General features: G+C 36.4%; 1 protein-coding gene across 3 annotated transcripts in view; it reads right to left on the minus strand.

Moving 5' to 3' along the window:
- Positions 1-16,487, minus strand: part of LOC100243465 (pre-mRNA-processing factor 39-2) — a 56,067-nt gene that overhangs the window by 10,286 nt on the left and 29,294 nt on the right. For all 3 annotated transcript variants that reach the window (XM_010657324.3, XM_010657325.3, XM_059740087.1), the window contains 4 exons: positions 9,054-9,420; positions 8,825-8,968; positions 7,165-7,317; positions 6,919-7,035 (listed from right to left, as the gene is read on the minus strand). In XM_010657324.3, coding sequence (XP_010655626.1) covers positions 6,919-7,035; positions 7,165-7,317; positions 8,825-8,968; positions 9,054-9,420 — 781 coding nt within the window. The remainder of the gene's footprint in view (positions 1-6,918; positions 7,036-7,164; positions 7,318-8,824; positions 8,969-9,053; positions 9,421-16,487) is intronic.

Raw genomic sequence — 16,487 nt, forward strand, 5'->3', positions numbered from 1 at the left:
ACCACATTTCCACCACTACACCTTTACTCGATTGCATAAGCCTTTGAAAAAGCATTACCCTGTTTGAGAAGCCCTAGCAAGCCCTTCTTTCCCTCAGCCAAGTCTAAAAAACCACGACCCTCCTTTAAGACCACCCTCATAGCCAAACTTAAGTTTTCCTTGGTCAAGCCCACTATTAAAGCTCTCCCTTCTTCGTAACTTGTAGCCAAATGGGCCTTTTAAGGAATAGGCCCACTAAAGCCTTTGGCATAAGAGCAAACAAAGGCCTCTAGGTTCTTAAGCCCTTCCTAACCTTTGGTGGCCTAAACATTGAGTCCTTGACTTAGCCCCACCAAAGTCTCTCTTAACATAGGGGTCAACCAAACGAACCCCTCCTCCTCCAACTATACCCTTCTCATCACCTCCTAGGTTTTCCCCCGTCCTTGGTCAAACAAATAGGAAGTTGTAGCCTCTCTTGCTTGAGCACTCTTGCCACTGGGTTGCAACACACCAATGCCTACAAACTGGTAAGGTCGCCCTTCCTTACCCACTCCTACATCGGTGCTTGGACAACCCTCCCTGCCTCCCCTTTCTTTCAACTAGCAAAGATCATTACTACTACATCTCGAAACCACCATTGGAAAACTAGGTGAAGCTTCCCACCATAGCTAAAAGGAAAAACTAGAAAACCTTACTAGCACTTGCACCGTATCGAGCATGGTTCTCCCATCATAATTAACTAGGGTACTCGCCTACTATAGATGAGACAAAAGTGTAGCATCTTCATCCACAGTGACAAAACCCCCACAACAATTCCGTAGCTTCTTAAACACCTCCCGACTCCATAGATGCAAAGAGAGACCCAACACCCTCACCTAGACTTCCTTAGCAAACCCCTTTCTAGCCAAGCACCCAACCTCGATGTAAAACTTTCTCCTCGAGCTTTCTTGAGCCTCTTGCAAGCACCCTCTCTACCTCAGTGCTATCTACAAAATCGAACAAAAGCAGGGCTACCCCAAAGACTGATATCTTGACCCCTCCTTTGAAAGACCACAGATTAGTCACCACACTTTTTACAGAGAAAAAATCTGGTAGCAGGTCTGAGCCCTTTCCGAACCACCCTACTAGACACCTCCTTAATTGATCCTCCTTACACTTCACCTCACTTTCCTCTGGTTGAAGCCAAAAAAATTATCCCCCTCACGCCCAAATCCTTCTTAACCAAATCTGTAGAAGTCCTGATAACGGTCCTTTCCTTATGACTACACATCACCTCAACAGGGGAGACCACTCCCCTAAACTCTGCAAAAGGGGAAACTCCTAGCAAACAAAACTTCTCCGCTAAGATAGGCCACCCCCCATAAAGACCACTCCTTTCAAGGAAGATCAACGAAAACCTCTTCACTTCCTCAATCACAACCGAACAAAATAAAAACCTCTTTGCCTCGTATGAACGACGCTCCAACGTGAACTTCCTTCCACCCTCCTCCTAAGCTTTACTCCACCTCACCAAGACTTCATCTCTACAACAAGTTTCCATCCCTTCCAACAAGCAACGTAAACTCAAATCCCCGAATCTAATCTAGGCTAAAAAATCTTTTTGTTTCTCTTCAATGATGCCTCTCAACTTTCCTCCCACCACCTCTACAGAAAGATCAAAAGTCTTTGAGTCCATTGCAAACCAACATTGCTTTCCCCTCATCGACATTTCTCATGTTCCTATCCCACATCACTCAATTGATAAACACAAGAACAATAAGCAATCTCCAAAGATGTACAAAGGATGGTAGAAAGTAACCAAGTAACCAAAACAACAAAAAAACTAGCCCAACCACATGAAAAAACAATAAATATATACAAGGGAAAAAAAAAAAAAAACATTGGACACTCAAGGGGTAAGGAAATCTCCAACAAAGGAGAGTATATGTTTTGCTCCTTGTTTGGCTAATTGATTTGTGACTTGGTTAGTTGAATGAGGAATCCAAGAGAAAGAACAACCCAACTCATTTGAAATGTCTATGATTTTGTGTATCCATTTGTCAAATTTCTATGATCTTTCCTTATCAGTCACCCAAGATTTTTTTTTCTTGAATAATGCAAGATAATATTAAAAACAAGAAACACCAAAAAAACATTCCCCTTAATATGACCCCAACCAGTCAACAAACTCTGCTATGGAAGGAGGACCAAAACCTAAAAACATCTTAGACCAAGCCTAAAGATTGCAAAGAAAAGAGTGTTTTAGTTCTTGAGTAGAATGCTCCACATTTTCAAACGATTTCTTGTTCTTTTCCTTCTAGATTGTCTAGAATAAGCACAGGAGAGCAGCCTGCCATGCCTTTTTCCACTTTTTACCCATAAAAGAACCATGTCATTCTAAAAGCGTCTCTCTAACTAAAAAAGGAAGCACCTAATGCATGCTAAAAAAAGGAAAACATTAAATTCCATAAAACCTTTGTCTTGACATAGTGAATAAGGATGTGATCGATGGACTCTTTCTCTAACTAACAAAGAAAACATCAGTTTGACAGAGACCACCCTATCCTCTTTAAATGATCCAAGGTTAAAACCTTTACCCAAATAGTCTCCCTAGCAAACAAGCTCACCTTCGGCGGCACCGAAGAGTTTCAAATCACACTTGTCGAGTAAAGAGATTTAATAGAGAACCTATCATTTTTCAACCCTATCCAAATCACCTTATCTTCATCTTCCCTACACACTCTTCTCCCCTGCAAACTCAAAAGGAAATGCTCCACCATGTCCACCTTTCCTAATCATTTAGGAGCCTAGCAAAGCGAGGGGCCCAACAACACTCTTCATCTACCGTGTTCCAAACATCCACCACCCAATCCTTAGAAGCAACAATAGCAAAAAGAGAAGGGAAGGTAGTACACAACAGTTCATCACCACACCACTTATCCTTCCAAAATCCCACCTTGCTCCCATTACCAACTAAGAAGGTAACTCTACTAACTAAAAGATCTCAATCCTTCCTAATGGTTTTCCATAACCTCACCCCCATAACTTTCTCTCACTTCCTTGGATTGCCACCCTCTTTTATCTACCCCGTTCTTACCACTTAAAACTCGTTTCCATAAAGCCTTCTTATCATCAGCAAACTGTCAACTTCATTTTCATAGAAGGGCTTTGTTAAGCTCCAAAAGATTCCTTACCCACAAGCCACCCTTATTCTTGTTTGAACATACGATGACCCCCCTAACTAAATGAGGTTTCCACTCAAGGGCCCCTCCTCCCCAAAGGAAGCCTTTTTGAATATGCTCCAACCTCAAAATGAATGTCCTTGGAATGCAAAACAAAAACATAAAATAGATAGGCATACCAGATAAAGTGATCCGGATTAGGATAAGCCTCCCACCCTTGGAGTACTATCTTTCCCACATTGCTAGCTTTTTGCGAAACCTCTTCTCCACCCCACTATGAGTTTAAAATGAGCATATAAAGCTAGAGACCAAGGTAAGACAACGAAAGCATATCCACCTTGCACCCAAACTCTAGAGCCAATTCTTCTAAGTTTTCCACCCTCCCCACTAGAATTAACTCGCTCTTTTCCAAATTATTACTTAGTCTCGAGATGACCTTAAGTCATATGAGCAACCAACTTAGATAAGTCAACCGATTTTGAGACGACTCACAGAAAACTAAAGTATCATTGACAAACAACGGGTGAGAAATTTCCATCACTTCTCTCTCTCTACCATTCACCTGTCATCTTGACAAGAAACCTCCAATCTTAGCCCTCTTGAGTAGATAACTAAAAGCCTCTATGCAATCACAAACAAATAAGGCGAGAGAGGATCCTTTAACGAAATACTATTAACAAGAACTAAAACCTCATTGAAGAAGTATATCATTTAATCCAATGGATTCACTTCTCCCCAAAGCCCATCTTTTTTAAGACCAAGAGCAAAAAATCTTAATTAACATGATCACTGGCTTTCTAAATAGCAAGTTTGCAAAGCAAACCACAATCATTACTTTTCACAATAAGTCAATGGCCTTATTAGCAATAAGCACAACATTTAAAATTTGTCTTCCCTCCACAAAGGCATTTTGGGAACTGGACACCACCTTACCCACCATCTTCTTGATGCAATTGGCCAACACTTTAGCTAACAACTTATAGAGGCCACTAACTATGCTAATATGCCTAAAGTCCTTATTTTCTCTTGAGTTGCACCAATTTTTCTTCCACCGTCATCAAAATATTCTTCGATCATTCTCCTTAAATCATTGTTTGAACCAAACTATTGCTTCCTAATCCCACAAACGACGCCAAGTGTTGTGTCTCTAAAAAAACTGCAGTTTTGTATTCAGTTACTCATATAGGGTTTTGTTATACATGAAATGTTTTTGATGGAGAATTGATGACATAAAAATATTCCCACATTTTTTCATAAACTGAGTTTTGTATTTGCTTGTAGATGAGATTCATCTTTAGAAGACACCAAGACTCGTGTCTCCAGGAAGACTAATTTGGTCCTAAAGTCTCAAGCTTGAATAGCTTGCATTATCTGATGTATAAGTTTTTCGTGGCCACTTTAGGCTCAATGCCATTTTGTTGCCCATGTAAAAGATTGTTTCTTGTATTTCCTCCTTTAAGAAGGGTCATTCCAAATTACTAGCACTCTCCACTTAAATGAGGGACCAGTCTAAGCCTTCTAATTGCCACAAATCTTCTTCCCCTACATTATATAATTTACCAAAGAAGCCTAAAACCTCTTCAGAGATGCTTTCTTGATTGTCTAACATCACTCCTTCCATATTCACTAATTTTTTTTTTGATAGGCAAAAACACAAATATATATTAGAGAAAGGGAGCTTGAAAGGCAACCCAGAGCATACAGGGAGTATACAAGAGGCACCTAAAACAAGCAACAAAAACACAAGCACTCACCGGCCCTCAACAAGAACCCAACCAATCCACAAAGTTAAACAAAGATAAAGGGCCTACAACTATAGAAGAATTAACCCAGGATAAGAGATTACAAACAAAAGAGTTTTTCAATCTTTGAGTCGACAAAGCCTCGTTATCGAAGACTATCCTATTTCTTTCCTTCCAAACTGTCCAAAATAAACAGAGAGGAGCTGCCCGCCAAACCTTTCTATGATTCTTGACCTTAAAAGAGACATACCAACTTAAAAGAGTGTCTTTTACCGAAAACGGCAACACCCAATTGACCCCAAAAAGAGAAAACACAAAATACAAGATACATCATACTTTCACTAATGATTTGATGAGCTTCTTTGTTGATGTGTTAGATTTAGATTGACAATTTTGCTTCATTTCTCACTATACAAGATACATCATACTTTCAAAGGTTTTATCCGTTCTTGATCAACTTCAACAATTTCAAAGTTGATAACACTTGAGGTATGTATGTATTTGGAGTTATTAAGGTTTACAAGATGGCTATAAAAGATTAACATGTGTTCATTGTGGAGAAAATCACAAAAAACAAAGTTCGGAATATAAAAATGGCATCAAACATGCAAATGTTCTAAAGGAATGTTCAAACGTCAAACAAGGAGTTCAAATGCTAAGTTATGAAATGTTCAAGGGTTTCACATAGTGTTCGATCGCTTTTTTTCAAAAGTTTTAATATGTTCTTCATAGTTCCAGTGACATTTTCATAAAATTGAAGTTATAATTGTTTTCCCAATCAAGCCCTAGGTTTTTGGTATAAATACATAAGTTTATTATATTGAATATAAAACTCAAGAGATTAGTCATCCCTATAGCCCTAAGAACTCCATCTTCTAATCTTTTAAGACCAGTCTTGAAAGAAACATTTTGGTATTCTAAAGGTCAAGAATTCCAGTATCAACTAAGGAGCACGAGGGAGCACAACGTCAAAGAAAAAAAAGAAGAGTGTAGGTATTGATGGCATAAGGCCTTGGGGAGTAAGTGTATCCGATTAGGTAAAACTAATTACATTCTTTTCAAATTTAATGGATCAATAAAAGAAACATTTAGGTATTCTAAAGGTCAAGAATTTGAGTTGCTTAAACCTTAATACGGTCTTTAAGGTGATCAATGAAGGATCATGAGGGAGCACAACATTTTAAACAAGAAAGAAGAGTGTAGGTATTGATGGCATAAGACCTTAGGGAGCAAGTGTATCCAATTAAGTAAAACTATGTACATTTTTTTCAAATTTAGTGGAACGATTACAGTTGATAAACTATTCATGATTTTTACACCTAGGGGTTTCTAGGTGGTCTTTCCACATTATATCTTATGTCATGTGTGCAATTGGTTACTCTAGTCACTAATATTATTCAATGGCATTCAGTACTAATATATCTTTGAAATAATAAAAAATTTCTAGAAAAGATTATAACTTTGGGATATCTTACACTACCTATTCACCCTCCTCTAGGTAATTCTATTAATCAAGACAAGAACTTCCATTCTTTTTCCTTTTTCTGTTAGCTATTTTGTGGAAGTACCTAAGTACAGAAATCCCCCTATAGTATAGCAATCCCCTTATAGTATAGAAATTAAGATAAGTTAATCAAATTTTTATAATTTCCAAAATAATGTATGCTATAAGTTGTTGTGTCTTTGCCATATCCAATTCTTAGTTCTTCGAGGTTCATTGTGTTGAAGTATCCATGTCATAGATGCTAGATAAGCATGACGCCACTCCCAATAAATATTTGCAAGTCAAGACATTTGATATGCCACCATCGCGCACCCATGCTCAACACCTAGATGGACTTACAAAAGAGTATCTTCTTCTGCTTATATACATGCAAAGGGACAAGTAGTAGTGCATTTGTACTACAAAACCCATTTTAAAGTGAGGGTTTTTTAAAAAAAGTACTAAGAAAATATAAACCAAACAAGAAATCAATAAACAGCTAAAAGGGTTAATCGGATCAAGGTGCATAATTTCACATTCATCAAATGTGTACCATGTACTCAAGTCGAGAAAAATGAATATATAGATTTGGAAGAATATGAAACTTCTGCTTCTCCACTGCTATGGCAAGTGCTTCTTTAAATATATTAGAAGCTGCTGCAAAGTTTCCCTGACAATGTTGGAAAAGCAATTGCAAATGTAAGTACTTACTACAAATCTAGACAATATAGAGTTGATTCCCCTTTTTCTTGTCAAAATAGAATTTTCTTTTCTTTTTGTAAAAGAGTTGCTTACATACCAGTCGTTTTTTCATATTTGCTTCCTTTATAACATTTTCAATGAAGCTAGAATCAGATTCTGTCTCATACTGAACAAAAGCAGCATGTGCACCAAATACATCTCCAGTCTGCTCCTTAAACCAGGCATTGAAAACATGGATTGCTGGAATACTCTGCAACGAACATAGGAGGAGGGCCATAAACATCTCCAGTCATGAATAAAGCAATCGAATCAAAGCATCCTATAGAAAAACAACAATCAACCAAGTTTCAGAATGATAAACTTTTGTGCTGTAATGTGAAAGATACTACGGAAGTAAGAGACTAATTACAAGGATCACTCAAACCAAACCTCTTTCATTTTAGATTTTAAACGTCTAGCTCTCCATCCACAAAATTCACATTTCTAATTCTTCAATATTCATATTTTTGGTGTAGTATGATGTTTCCAAACTTACAATAATGCAATGGCTATAAAACTAGAATGGCATAAATTGGATCAGTTTGGCAGCTGGTATAACCACATTCTCACTCTAAAGCATTAGGGCAGTACTGCCAATAATTCAATAATTCTTTAGGAAATACAATTTTGTTTGACTTCAAACAAGAAGGCATATCAGTATATAAAATTCACCAAACAATTGGGCTAAGGGATTACATTGACCAGTGCTGAACTCTGATGGCAACTCCTCAAAAACTCATCTCTCTCTCTCTCTCTCTCTCTCTCTATGTTTTTTTCATAGACAAATAAATTTTGATCAAAGAAGTACCCAAAGGAAGCACATCCCAAGTAACACAGGAAGTTCAAAAAATTCATAATACAAATAAATAATAATAATAACAAAATAAACCAAAAAACAGAAAATCAAAACAAATGCAGATAAAAAGGTTCATAATTTCATCTACAAATCATAACCAATGTAGCAAAATACTATGAAAGTTCAAGAATCCATTATTTTCTCTTTCCCCCCTTCCTATTTAAGGCTTATGAGATCATGTTCTGAAGCGACAAAACAACGATATATTGATTCCTTACTATTTTATCAACTTAAGCAATCTTGATTCAAGACTGGAAACCAATATCCCAAACTATTTATCTCAGGGTTGCATTAACATATTTATATGACATTTAGGTGTGCATGATGTAAAAGTGCCCTCATTTTCTGTCTTTTTGGTTTACTAAAAGTAATTTAAAACTACTGCAATACTTGTTCTGCCATATTGGCAAAATATATAGCAGAGCATGGGCATCAGAGCTCCAATAAGAATGAAGTGTTGGATTAGTCAAACAACTCAAACCCTAAAAAATTCAAAGACTTTATCTTATGTCATAATTCTTAAATAATTTAATCGTTTAATCGGTTATATTTCAACATCATCATACAGATAAAGTTAACAAAGTCCACATCTTCACACCTATCAAAAAAAAAAAAACATCTTCACAAAATGTATAATTTCATTTAACATATATTTAAAATAATATAAACAGAAAATGAATTTCGTTCATCAGGTTTGAAGTACTTTTGGACCAAAGTCACCAATTAAATACGTAAGGAAGAAGAAAAATCAATGCAGAAGCCTCTTATTCTTAACAAATCCCTATGAATTAGAATAACTGGCAAGTCTAATAAAAATGGTGACTTGAACATCAAAGGAATCAATACTGTGCAAATGTAGTACCTTAAGAAAAATTTTTGTTGACCGATCCAATGCAAAGTTAGCTATCTCTCGTCCTCCCTTAATTTCCATGAATTCCACATAACGCATCCAGAACTCCGGGTAATTAGCACAGGGTATTAAGCATCTCTCATAAAGCTTCACAGCCTATAATGAATGGAAGACGAGCTTCAGATATAAAAAGGCAACAGGCAGGAGTCCACATAAGGACCAGAATAATATAGTACCATACCCAGTCGAAATCCCCTTGCACCTCAACAAAATCCAGATACTGATGCCAATTCTCTAGTTGACTGACATCAAGTGGTTTTACATGGAAATAAGGCCTTCGAATGTGAGTTTCAAAACCATGTATTTTTGCATCCACCTGACATGCTTTCTGATAGAGCTGCTCTCCGATGGATAAATATTTCTGCAGTGCTTTGTATCTATCTGAGCCAACGGATGGATCCAAGAGGTCAGTTGTGATGTGAGAGACTTCATCATCTTTATAATATGTTGTGTTTTCACTATCAACCACAAGCTCTGACTGCACCTCCATGCCAGAATTGCCATGAGATTCTATCTCCTCTTGACAAATGGCAACCAATTTCTTGAAACTGAAGATAAAATGGAAATGGTGTCTGATAAGTAAATGGTTTTTTAATGAATCTATAGTTTTTCTTTTTGGTGCGAATTGTTATATATACTATTACCAGGTAGGCATTTCTAAGTATATTTTGTATTTACCCTTATGCATTTATATCTACTCTGGTAATTATAGAGTTTAAAGACAAGTAATAGGGTGGGCTAAGAAGCTGATGCAATAAACACCGAGAACAGTACAATTCAGTGACAAGGGTCACAATAATAATGAAGATACAGAGATATATAATAACTGAATCTAACAACATAAGATATAATAAGAACAAACATGCAAACCATGGTCCAGCACACACAAGTAATAGACAAGTCTGCCGTAACCAAACAAGCAATTGTTTAAACCAACTCTTAAAAAAATCCACAATGGTTCAGTTCAGTAACATTTTTGTTGTATTGTTCCCTAGCATGACCCAGCATCCCTCAGTGCTATTCTAGGTCATTTCAGTTGCTTCAAATTTTGTTTGAGGGGTTCAACATGTTTTAGATACCAAGCCAGAACTCCCCACCTGATACAATTCATACAACTTGCTAACGACTAATAAACACAAAATAATGCTTAGAAAATCAAGGCAATCAATCAGAAATAAGTGAAAAAGCACATTAAATGCTTGATATCATCCTCAAAGTGATTACAAGCAACCAAAGAAAATTTTTAAACAACTCTCCAGGTTTTTTATAACTATGCTAGATAACATTCAAGGAAAGCCAAACAATGAGAAGAGTAACCGCCAAATGACCCTTGTCTTGACATACTGGAGGAGAATGTGATCAATGAATTCTTCAACTTTATATAGAAAGCATCTGTTAACTAATGACCACCCACTCCTTTTAAGTTGATTTAGCACCAACACCTTTCCCTAGTAAGCTTCCTACATGAAGAAACTTGCTTTAGATGAAGCCCATGGATTCCAAATAACACTTGCCGGGAAAGGAATCTGACTCCTTGACTCCAAAACAACATATAGAAATTTTAATGGAGGAAGTATCATTCCTCGAATTCATCCACACCACCATGTCCTCCCCTCTCTATTCACTACCTTTCCTTGTAGACTAGAGAATAATTGCTCTACATTGTCCAGCTCTCAATTATTCAAATGTCTAAAGAAACAAGGGTTCCAATGATCTCTCACACCTATCTAGTCCCACAAATCCACCACCTAGGTCTCTTTTGATGAGCCTAAGACATATAAAGATGGGAAAGAAACACGCAATGGTTCATCCTTGCACCACCTATGCTTCCAAAACTTCGCCCTTCTTCCATTCCCAACAAAAAAAAGGTTCTACTACTAAAGGTGGTTCAATTCATCCTAATAGCTTTCCACAACCTAGCACCATACCTATCTCTCACATCACAAGACTGCCAACCTCCATCCTTTCCATATTTTCCACTTATAAGTTGTTTCCAAAAAGCTCTTCTTTCATATGTGTATCACCAATTCCACTAACACAAAGAACTTTTTTAACCAACGAAAGATATCTAGCACCCAAACCCCCTTTCTTTTCTTTGTGCAAACAATTTACCACTTAACTAGATGAAGTTTTTTTACTGAACAATGACATAAAATATATGGGCAAACTGGATAATGTGCTTTGGATCAAAATAAGTTTTCCACATTTAAAAATATATTGCCTTTTCCGCATCTACAGCCTTTTACGAAATTGCTCTTCCACCCCATCTCAAAGATTTAGAAGGAACACCCAATGGAAGCCCTAGACTAGTAGATTGAAGTTGTCTTATCTTACACCCAAAATTCATAGGTCAGCTCCTTTGTATCATCCACCCTTCCAATTGAAATCAACTTACTCTTTTCTAAGTTAATCTTAAACCCAAGATGGCTTCAAACCACATCAGAAACTAGCTTAAATAGACCATTTGATCTGATAAGTCTCACAAAAACAAGGGTATCGTTTGCAGATAACAAATGTGACACCTCTTCCCCCTTCACCATCTCTCCTCCTTGCCCTAATCCCAACAGGTAACCTCCCTCCCTGACACACTTCAAAAGACAATTAAAAGCCTTCATAGCTAATATTGCTTGTTTATATTATGTAAGGCTATGAAACAAATTTCCTCAAGAGGTCTCGTCTTATATGTAAGAAAAAGGCAATCTCATAAGGAAATGATGAAGTGATAAATGTGTGGTAATCTGACTTGAAATCTTAGTTTTGTTCTTCAACAATTATGGAATGCAGAAAATTCCACTAAATAATAAAAAGCGATCAAGTTTAGCCCTTAAGAAGAGGTTTTTCTTTATATATCATTATTGTTCTTGTCATTGCTATTGGAGCTCATCAAAGAATGTATAGAGTTTTAGTCATTCATTTTCCACTGTGTAATAGATGACATATCATACTTGTGTCCTCTTCTTAGAGGGAACGTGAGAGCTGCTTCATTTTGGAACTCAGTAATCTACAAGATTTCCCAAAGACTAGATGGTTGAAAAAAGTTGTTGAATATTGCATGTAAAGTCTTGTTTCACATCCCAATGTACAAAGTTCTAAGTGTAACATCAAGGATTGAGAAAATGTAACAAATCTAGTTAGGAGTTGGGGAATCATCTCATTAATTGGAACTAAGCGTGTAAGCCCATGGAGAAAAAAGGTTGGATTTAAGGAAGATTTCTTGAAGGAATTAACCTCTCTTAGGGAAGTGGTTGTGGAGGTTTCCTAGGGAGGACAATTCTTAAAGGCATAGCATCATATCAAGCTTTTATAAGTAACACGGTAATGGTTAGGTTAGGTAGTCACATAGTTGCATAGAGAAGGCTATTGCACAAGTTCTCTATTTTTTCCTATCATACTCATTTTTGTTGTGAGATAGGATAAAGATTTGTTTTTGGGAAGACTTTTTAAGTTGCAATTAACTGCTTTGTGCTCATTTTCCAAATCTTTTCAGAGTAATAATTAATGATTATTAGAAAGGCTAATCTATTTCATCCATTCTAGTTTTGTACTCTTCTTTTATCTCTTGGAGCATCAGTTTTTGTCCCAATTTTATTGATTCAGGTAAATTTGGATTTCTCATCTCTCTTACCTATTTGTCAAATCCTCTTTTTTAGCTCTATCTAAGTTCATAAGTTCAGAACCCTTTCTTCCCAGCCAGTTTCATCTAGAATTCTAAGTCTTATTTCAAATTAAAGCCTTTGCATGGCTGGTAGTTGATAAGAAGATCAATACCAATGATTGATATAAATGAGGACTGAGGAGGCCTTACAACAGTCACAGTGTGGATTGTTGCGTTATGTGCTAGGGGGACTGATCAATTGATTATCATCCTCTTTTTTACTCTATGCAATGGCTAAGGTTTTGATATAGTCTGTTTATACATTTTAAGATAGATTGATTCTTCCTAGCAATGTGACTAATATGATGATTACCTTTTTTTAGGAATTTTGAAGGATCACTTAGAGGCAGGGCACTTTAGCACTTTGTCTAGATTGCCCATTTATTTCATGTGGTTGTTTTGTATGCCAAGGATGGTTAAATTGAGGTTAAAGCAGATTAAGAGGGACTTTCTATGGGGAGATGGGGCTCTTGAGTCAAAAACTCATCTAGTAAAGTGGACAACTGTTTGCTTAGACAAAAAAATAAAAAAATAAAAAATAAAATAAAATAAAAATAAATCGGTGGTTAAGTGTCTTTCTATTCTCAATAAGGCCCTTATTTACAAGTGGAGTAGACATTTTGTGAATAAGAGAGGAGTGTTTTTTAATCAAGTGATCAATGGGGAATATGGGGAAGAAAGAGGGGGCTGGCGTTCTCGGCAAGTGAGGGAAGGGTATGAGGTCGGGTTATGGAAAGAGATAAGGAAGGACTAGAACCTTGTCAAGTGTAGACTTTCCTTCTTGGTGGGTAACGGGAGGAGAGCCAAATTTTGGAGGGATAAGTGGTGTCGGCCTACTCCTTTGTGTGTTTTTTTTCCCTTCTTTGTTTGCTCTAGTTGTATCCAAGGAGGCGTGGATGGAGGATGTTAGGAACTCCTCATTGGTAGGGAGGAGTTAGAACCCTAGCTTCACTAGAGCTTTTAATGATCAGGGGGTGGATATTGTGGAAAGATTTCTATTGTCCATATGGGAAGATAGTGCTAGGAATGAGGAAGACAAGGTGCTTTGGACAGAGACTAAGAGCAACAAGTTCACAATTAAGTCCCTTTATAATGCCTTGGAGACGGGCATTTCAGTTTTCTTTCCAATGAAAATCATTCGGAATCCTTGGGTACAGCCTAAAGTGAGCTTCTTTGCTTGGAAGGCAACTTGGGAAAAAGCTCCAACCTTGGACTAAATTCAGAAAAGAAGGCAGTCCCTAGCAAATAGATGTTATCTTTGCCAAATGGATGAAGAATCTATAGATCACATCCTTCACTATGTGAGGATAAGGGCTTTATGAGGGATGCTTTTTGCTCTTTTTAGTGTGTCATAGGTGTTTCTCTCATCAGTTAGAGAGACTCTGTTAGTTTGACATGGTTCGTTTGTGGGCAAAAAGTGTAAGAAAGTTTGGAAAGTGAGCCTTTTATGCATCTTTTGAATAGTTTGGATGGTAAAGAATAGAATTGATTTTGAAGATGATGTTCCCTCCATCCAAACGCTAAAAGCCTCTTTTGTTGCTTTCTTTAGTCGAAGACTATAATGTTAGTAAATGATGGTCCTTCAACACTAGTTAGTTTCATTAATTGGTTGGGCTCCCATTGAGGGTAGGGTTGTGGTAGTACCTCCTTAATTGCAACTTCTTTTTTGTTTGAGCTATTTAGGAGAAGGATACACCTTGGGTCACTCTTTTGGCACTTCTTTCTAACATATACTCTTCTTTACTTATCAAAAAAATAATCATAAGATCTCTTAGGTGTCTAAATCAAAGAGGTCCTTGAAAGTATGATAATTGGTTTTGCCAAATTTTAGATGTTGCTACTAATTTGGGTTGTTCTTTCTTTTGGACTTAGTTAATTGTCTTGCAAATTAGGAGATTTTGTACCCCTCAATTGTTTAGATTGTCTCTAGCTTTTACATGTTCCTTTTTTCTTCTTTTTTTTCTCTTTGTAGTCGCTTTGGGAAGAAGTTCCTTCTTTTTCTAGTTTTTGTATTTTGAAAGATTTTCTTTTCCTTTGCTAGTATTTAAAAATTCAAATAAAAAATTAGTTTGTTTCTAATCCAAAAAAAAAAAAAAAAAGACTTTTTAAGGTGACATGGATCCTTTGTAGGAAGAAGACTAAAGAAGGTTTAGAAAGTCAATTCTTTGTGCATTTTTGTGGACAATTTGGGAAAAAAAATATCAAAGGTTATTTGATAATGAGGAGTAGTCTAACCATGTTCTAAAAACCTCTTTCCTCGTTTATCTCTTCTTCTGTGTAAACTCATACATAGAAGAAGGTTCAATGTCTTTAATTGATTTTGTTGATTTGTTGGGTTTTCCCTAAAGGAGGGAGTTGTTTTTTGTGTTCTCTCTTTTTTAGCTAGGCCTTTGGTGCCCATTGTATGCATCCTTTGTACATTGTTGCATTCATGGATTATAAAATATCAGATTTTATCGACGAAATATCACCAAAAAAATCAGATTTCAATAAGGGCAGATAGGAAATTGGCCATGAAAATTCAGTTGTATCGACTTTTGCTAATTTTTCTTGGAATAACGGATTTTTTCCGATTTTTTCAGCAATTATCACCAATTTTTCAACCCCTCACACGCTCAACCAGCACCTCTTTCCACATTCAAAATTTTCTAACATGATCAAGGCTTGAGCCCATGACTTGAGGTATGCAAAACACAACTCTCACCATCAAGGCAACTTGCCCTTACTTATTTTAAGACACATATATTAAATATATACTATATATACTGATTGTGCCATTTAAAACTTTTTCCAAAACTAATAAATACATACATACATATATATATACGTATACATACATATATATATATATATATATATATATATATATATATATATATATATATATTATTAAAAACCAAATATGTATTAATTATAGATAAATACAACATAAAAAGGATGAGAAATCTTCCCCATGAATACAAACCTAATAAAAAAACCCATGAAAACCTCTGCTTTATCAGGAGATTTGTATAAAAAGAATAAAAAAAACTAACAAAATACACTCGAAAGCACACTCAACTCCTCACCAAATAGGCCGCCCAACCCTAAGGAATACAAACCAAGAGCCAACTAAACTAAATGGCACTTAAAGAGAAAATTTTGAAAACATCAACACAATAGGCCCAAAAAAAAGCACAAAAATGAATCAAATCCCACATTATCTCAGGCATCTTGCAAGCATCCTCAAAAATCCTAGCATTCCTCTCTCTCCACACAATCCACACCAAAGTGAGAGAGGCGGTCTTCCAAAGAGTCTTGCCTCTAGCAAAGTTCCCAAAACACATAAAGGAAATAGCCATCATATTGCAAATACTCTTTAGTTGAACCCACTCCATCCCTGCTTGCAAGAATAGCATGTGCCATAACCCCAAAGTAATTGAACAATGTAGGAAAAGATGATCAATCGTCTCTCCACTCCCCCTACATAGGCAACACCAATCATGACTAAGAGCTTTGAAAGGTCTTCTCAATTATAACATGTCATTGATATTTATCTTCTTAAGTGCCACTAACCAAGCCAAGGTCATGACCTTAGAGGGGACTTTTGATTTCCATAAAAATTTAGTTGGAAGGAAAGGAACTAAAACTAATAATTTGGTCAAGCCTAAGAAGAAAGATTTCACTGAGAATACTCCTGAAGAAGGTACTCAAGCTTTCGTATTTGGAACAAATGGAGACAAATGTACATGGGAAAGAGAAGTCATTAATCTTTCAAAATCCTCAATCTCCAAATCATTTAGATTACAACGGAAAGAAAAGATCCCAAGAAGGAGATGAATCATTGCCCAAAATAGCTAAAACAAATATGTTTTCAGTAGTGACGAATTTGAAAGGTCTTGGAAATTGTGAACACAAAGGTTGATCCTCCCACCATAGATCTTCCCAAAAACAAATTTTTGTCCCATCACCCACCACAAA

Source organism: Vitis vinifera, chromosome 10 (genome assembly GCF_030704535.1).
Source record: "Vitis vinifera cultivar Pinot Noir 40024 chromosome 10, ASM3070453v1".
Lineage (NCBI taxonomy): Eukaryota > Viridiplantae > Streptophyta > Magnoliopsida > Vitales > Vitaceae > Vitis > Vitis vinifera.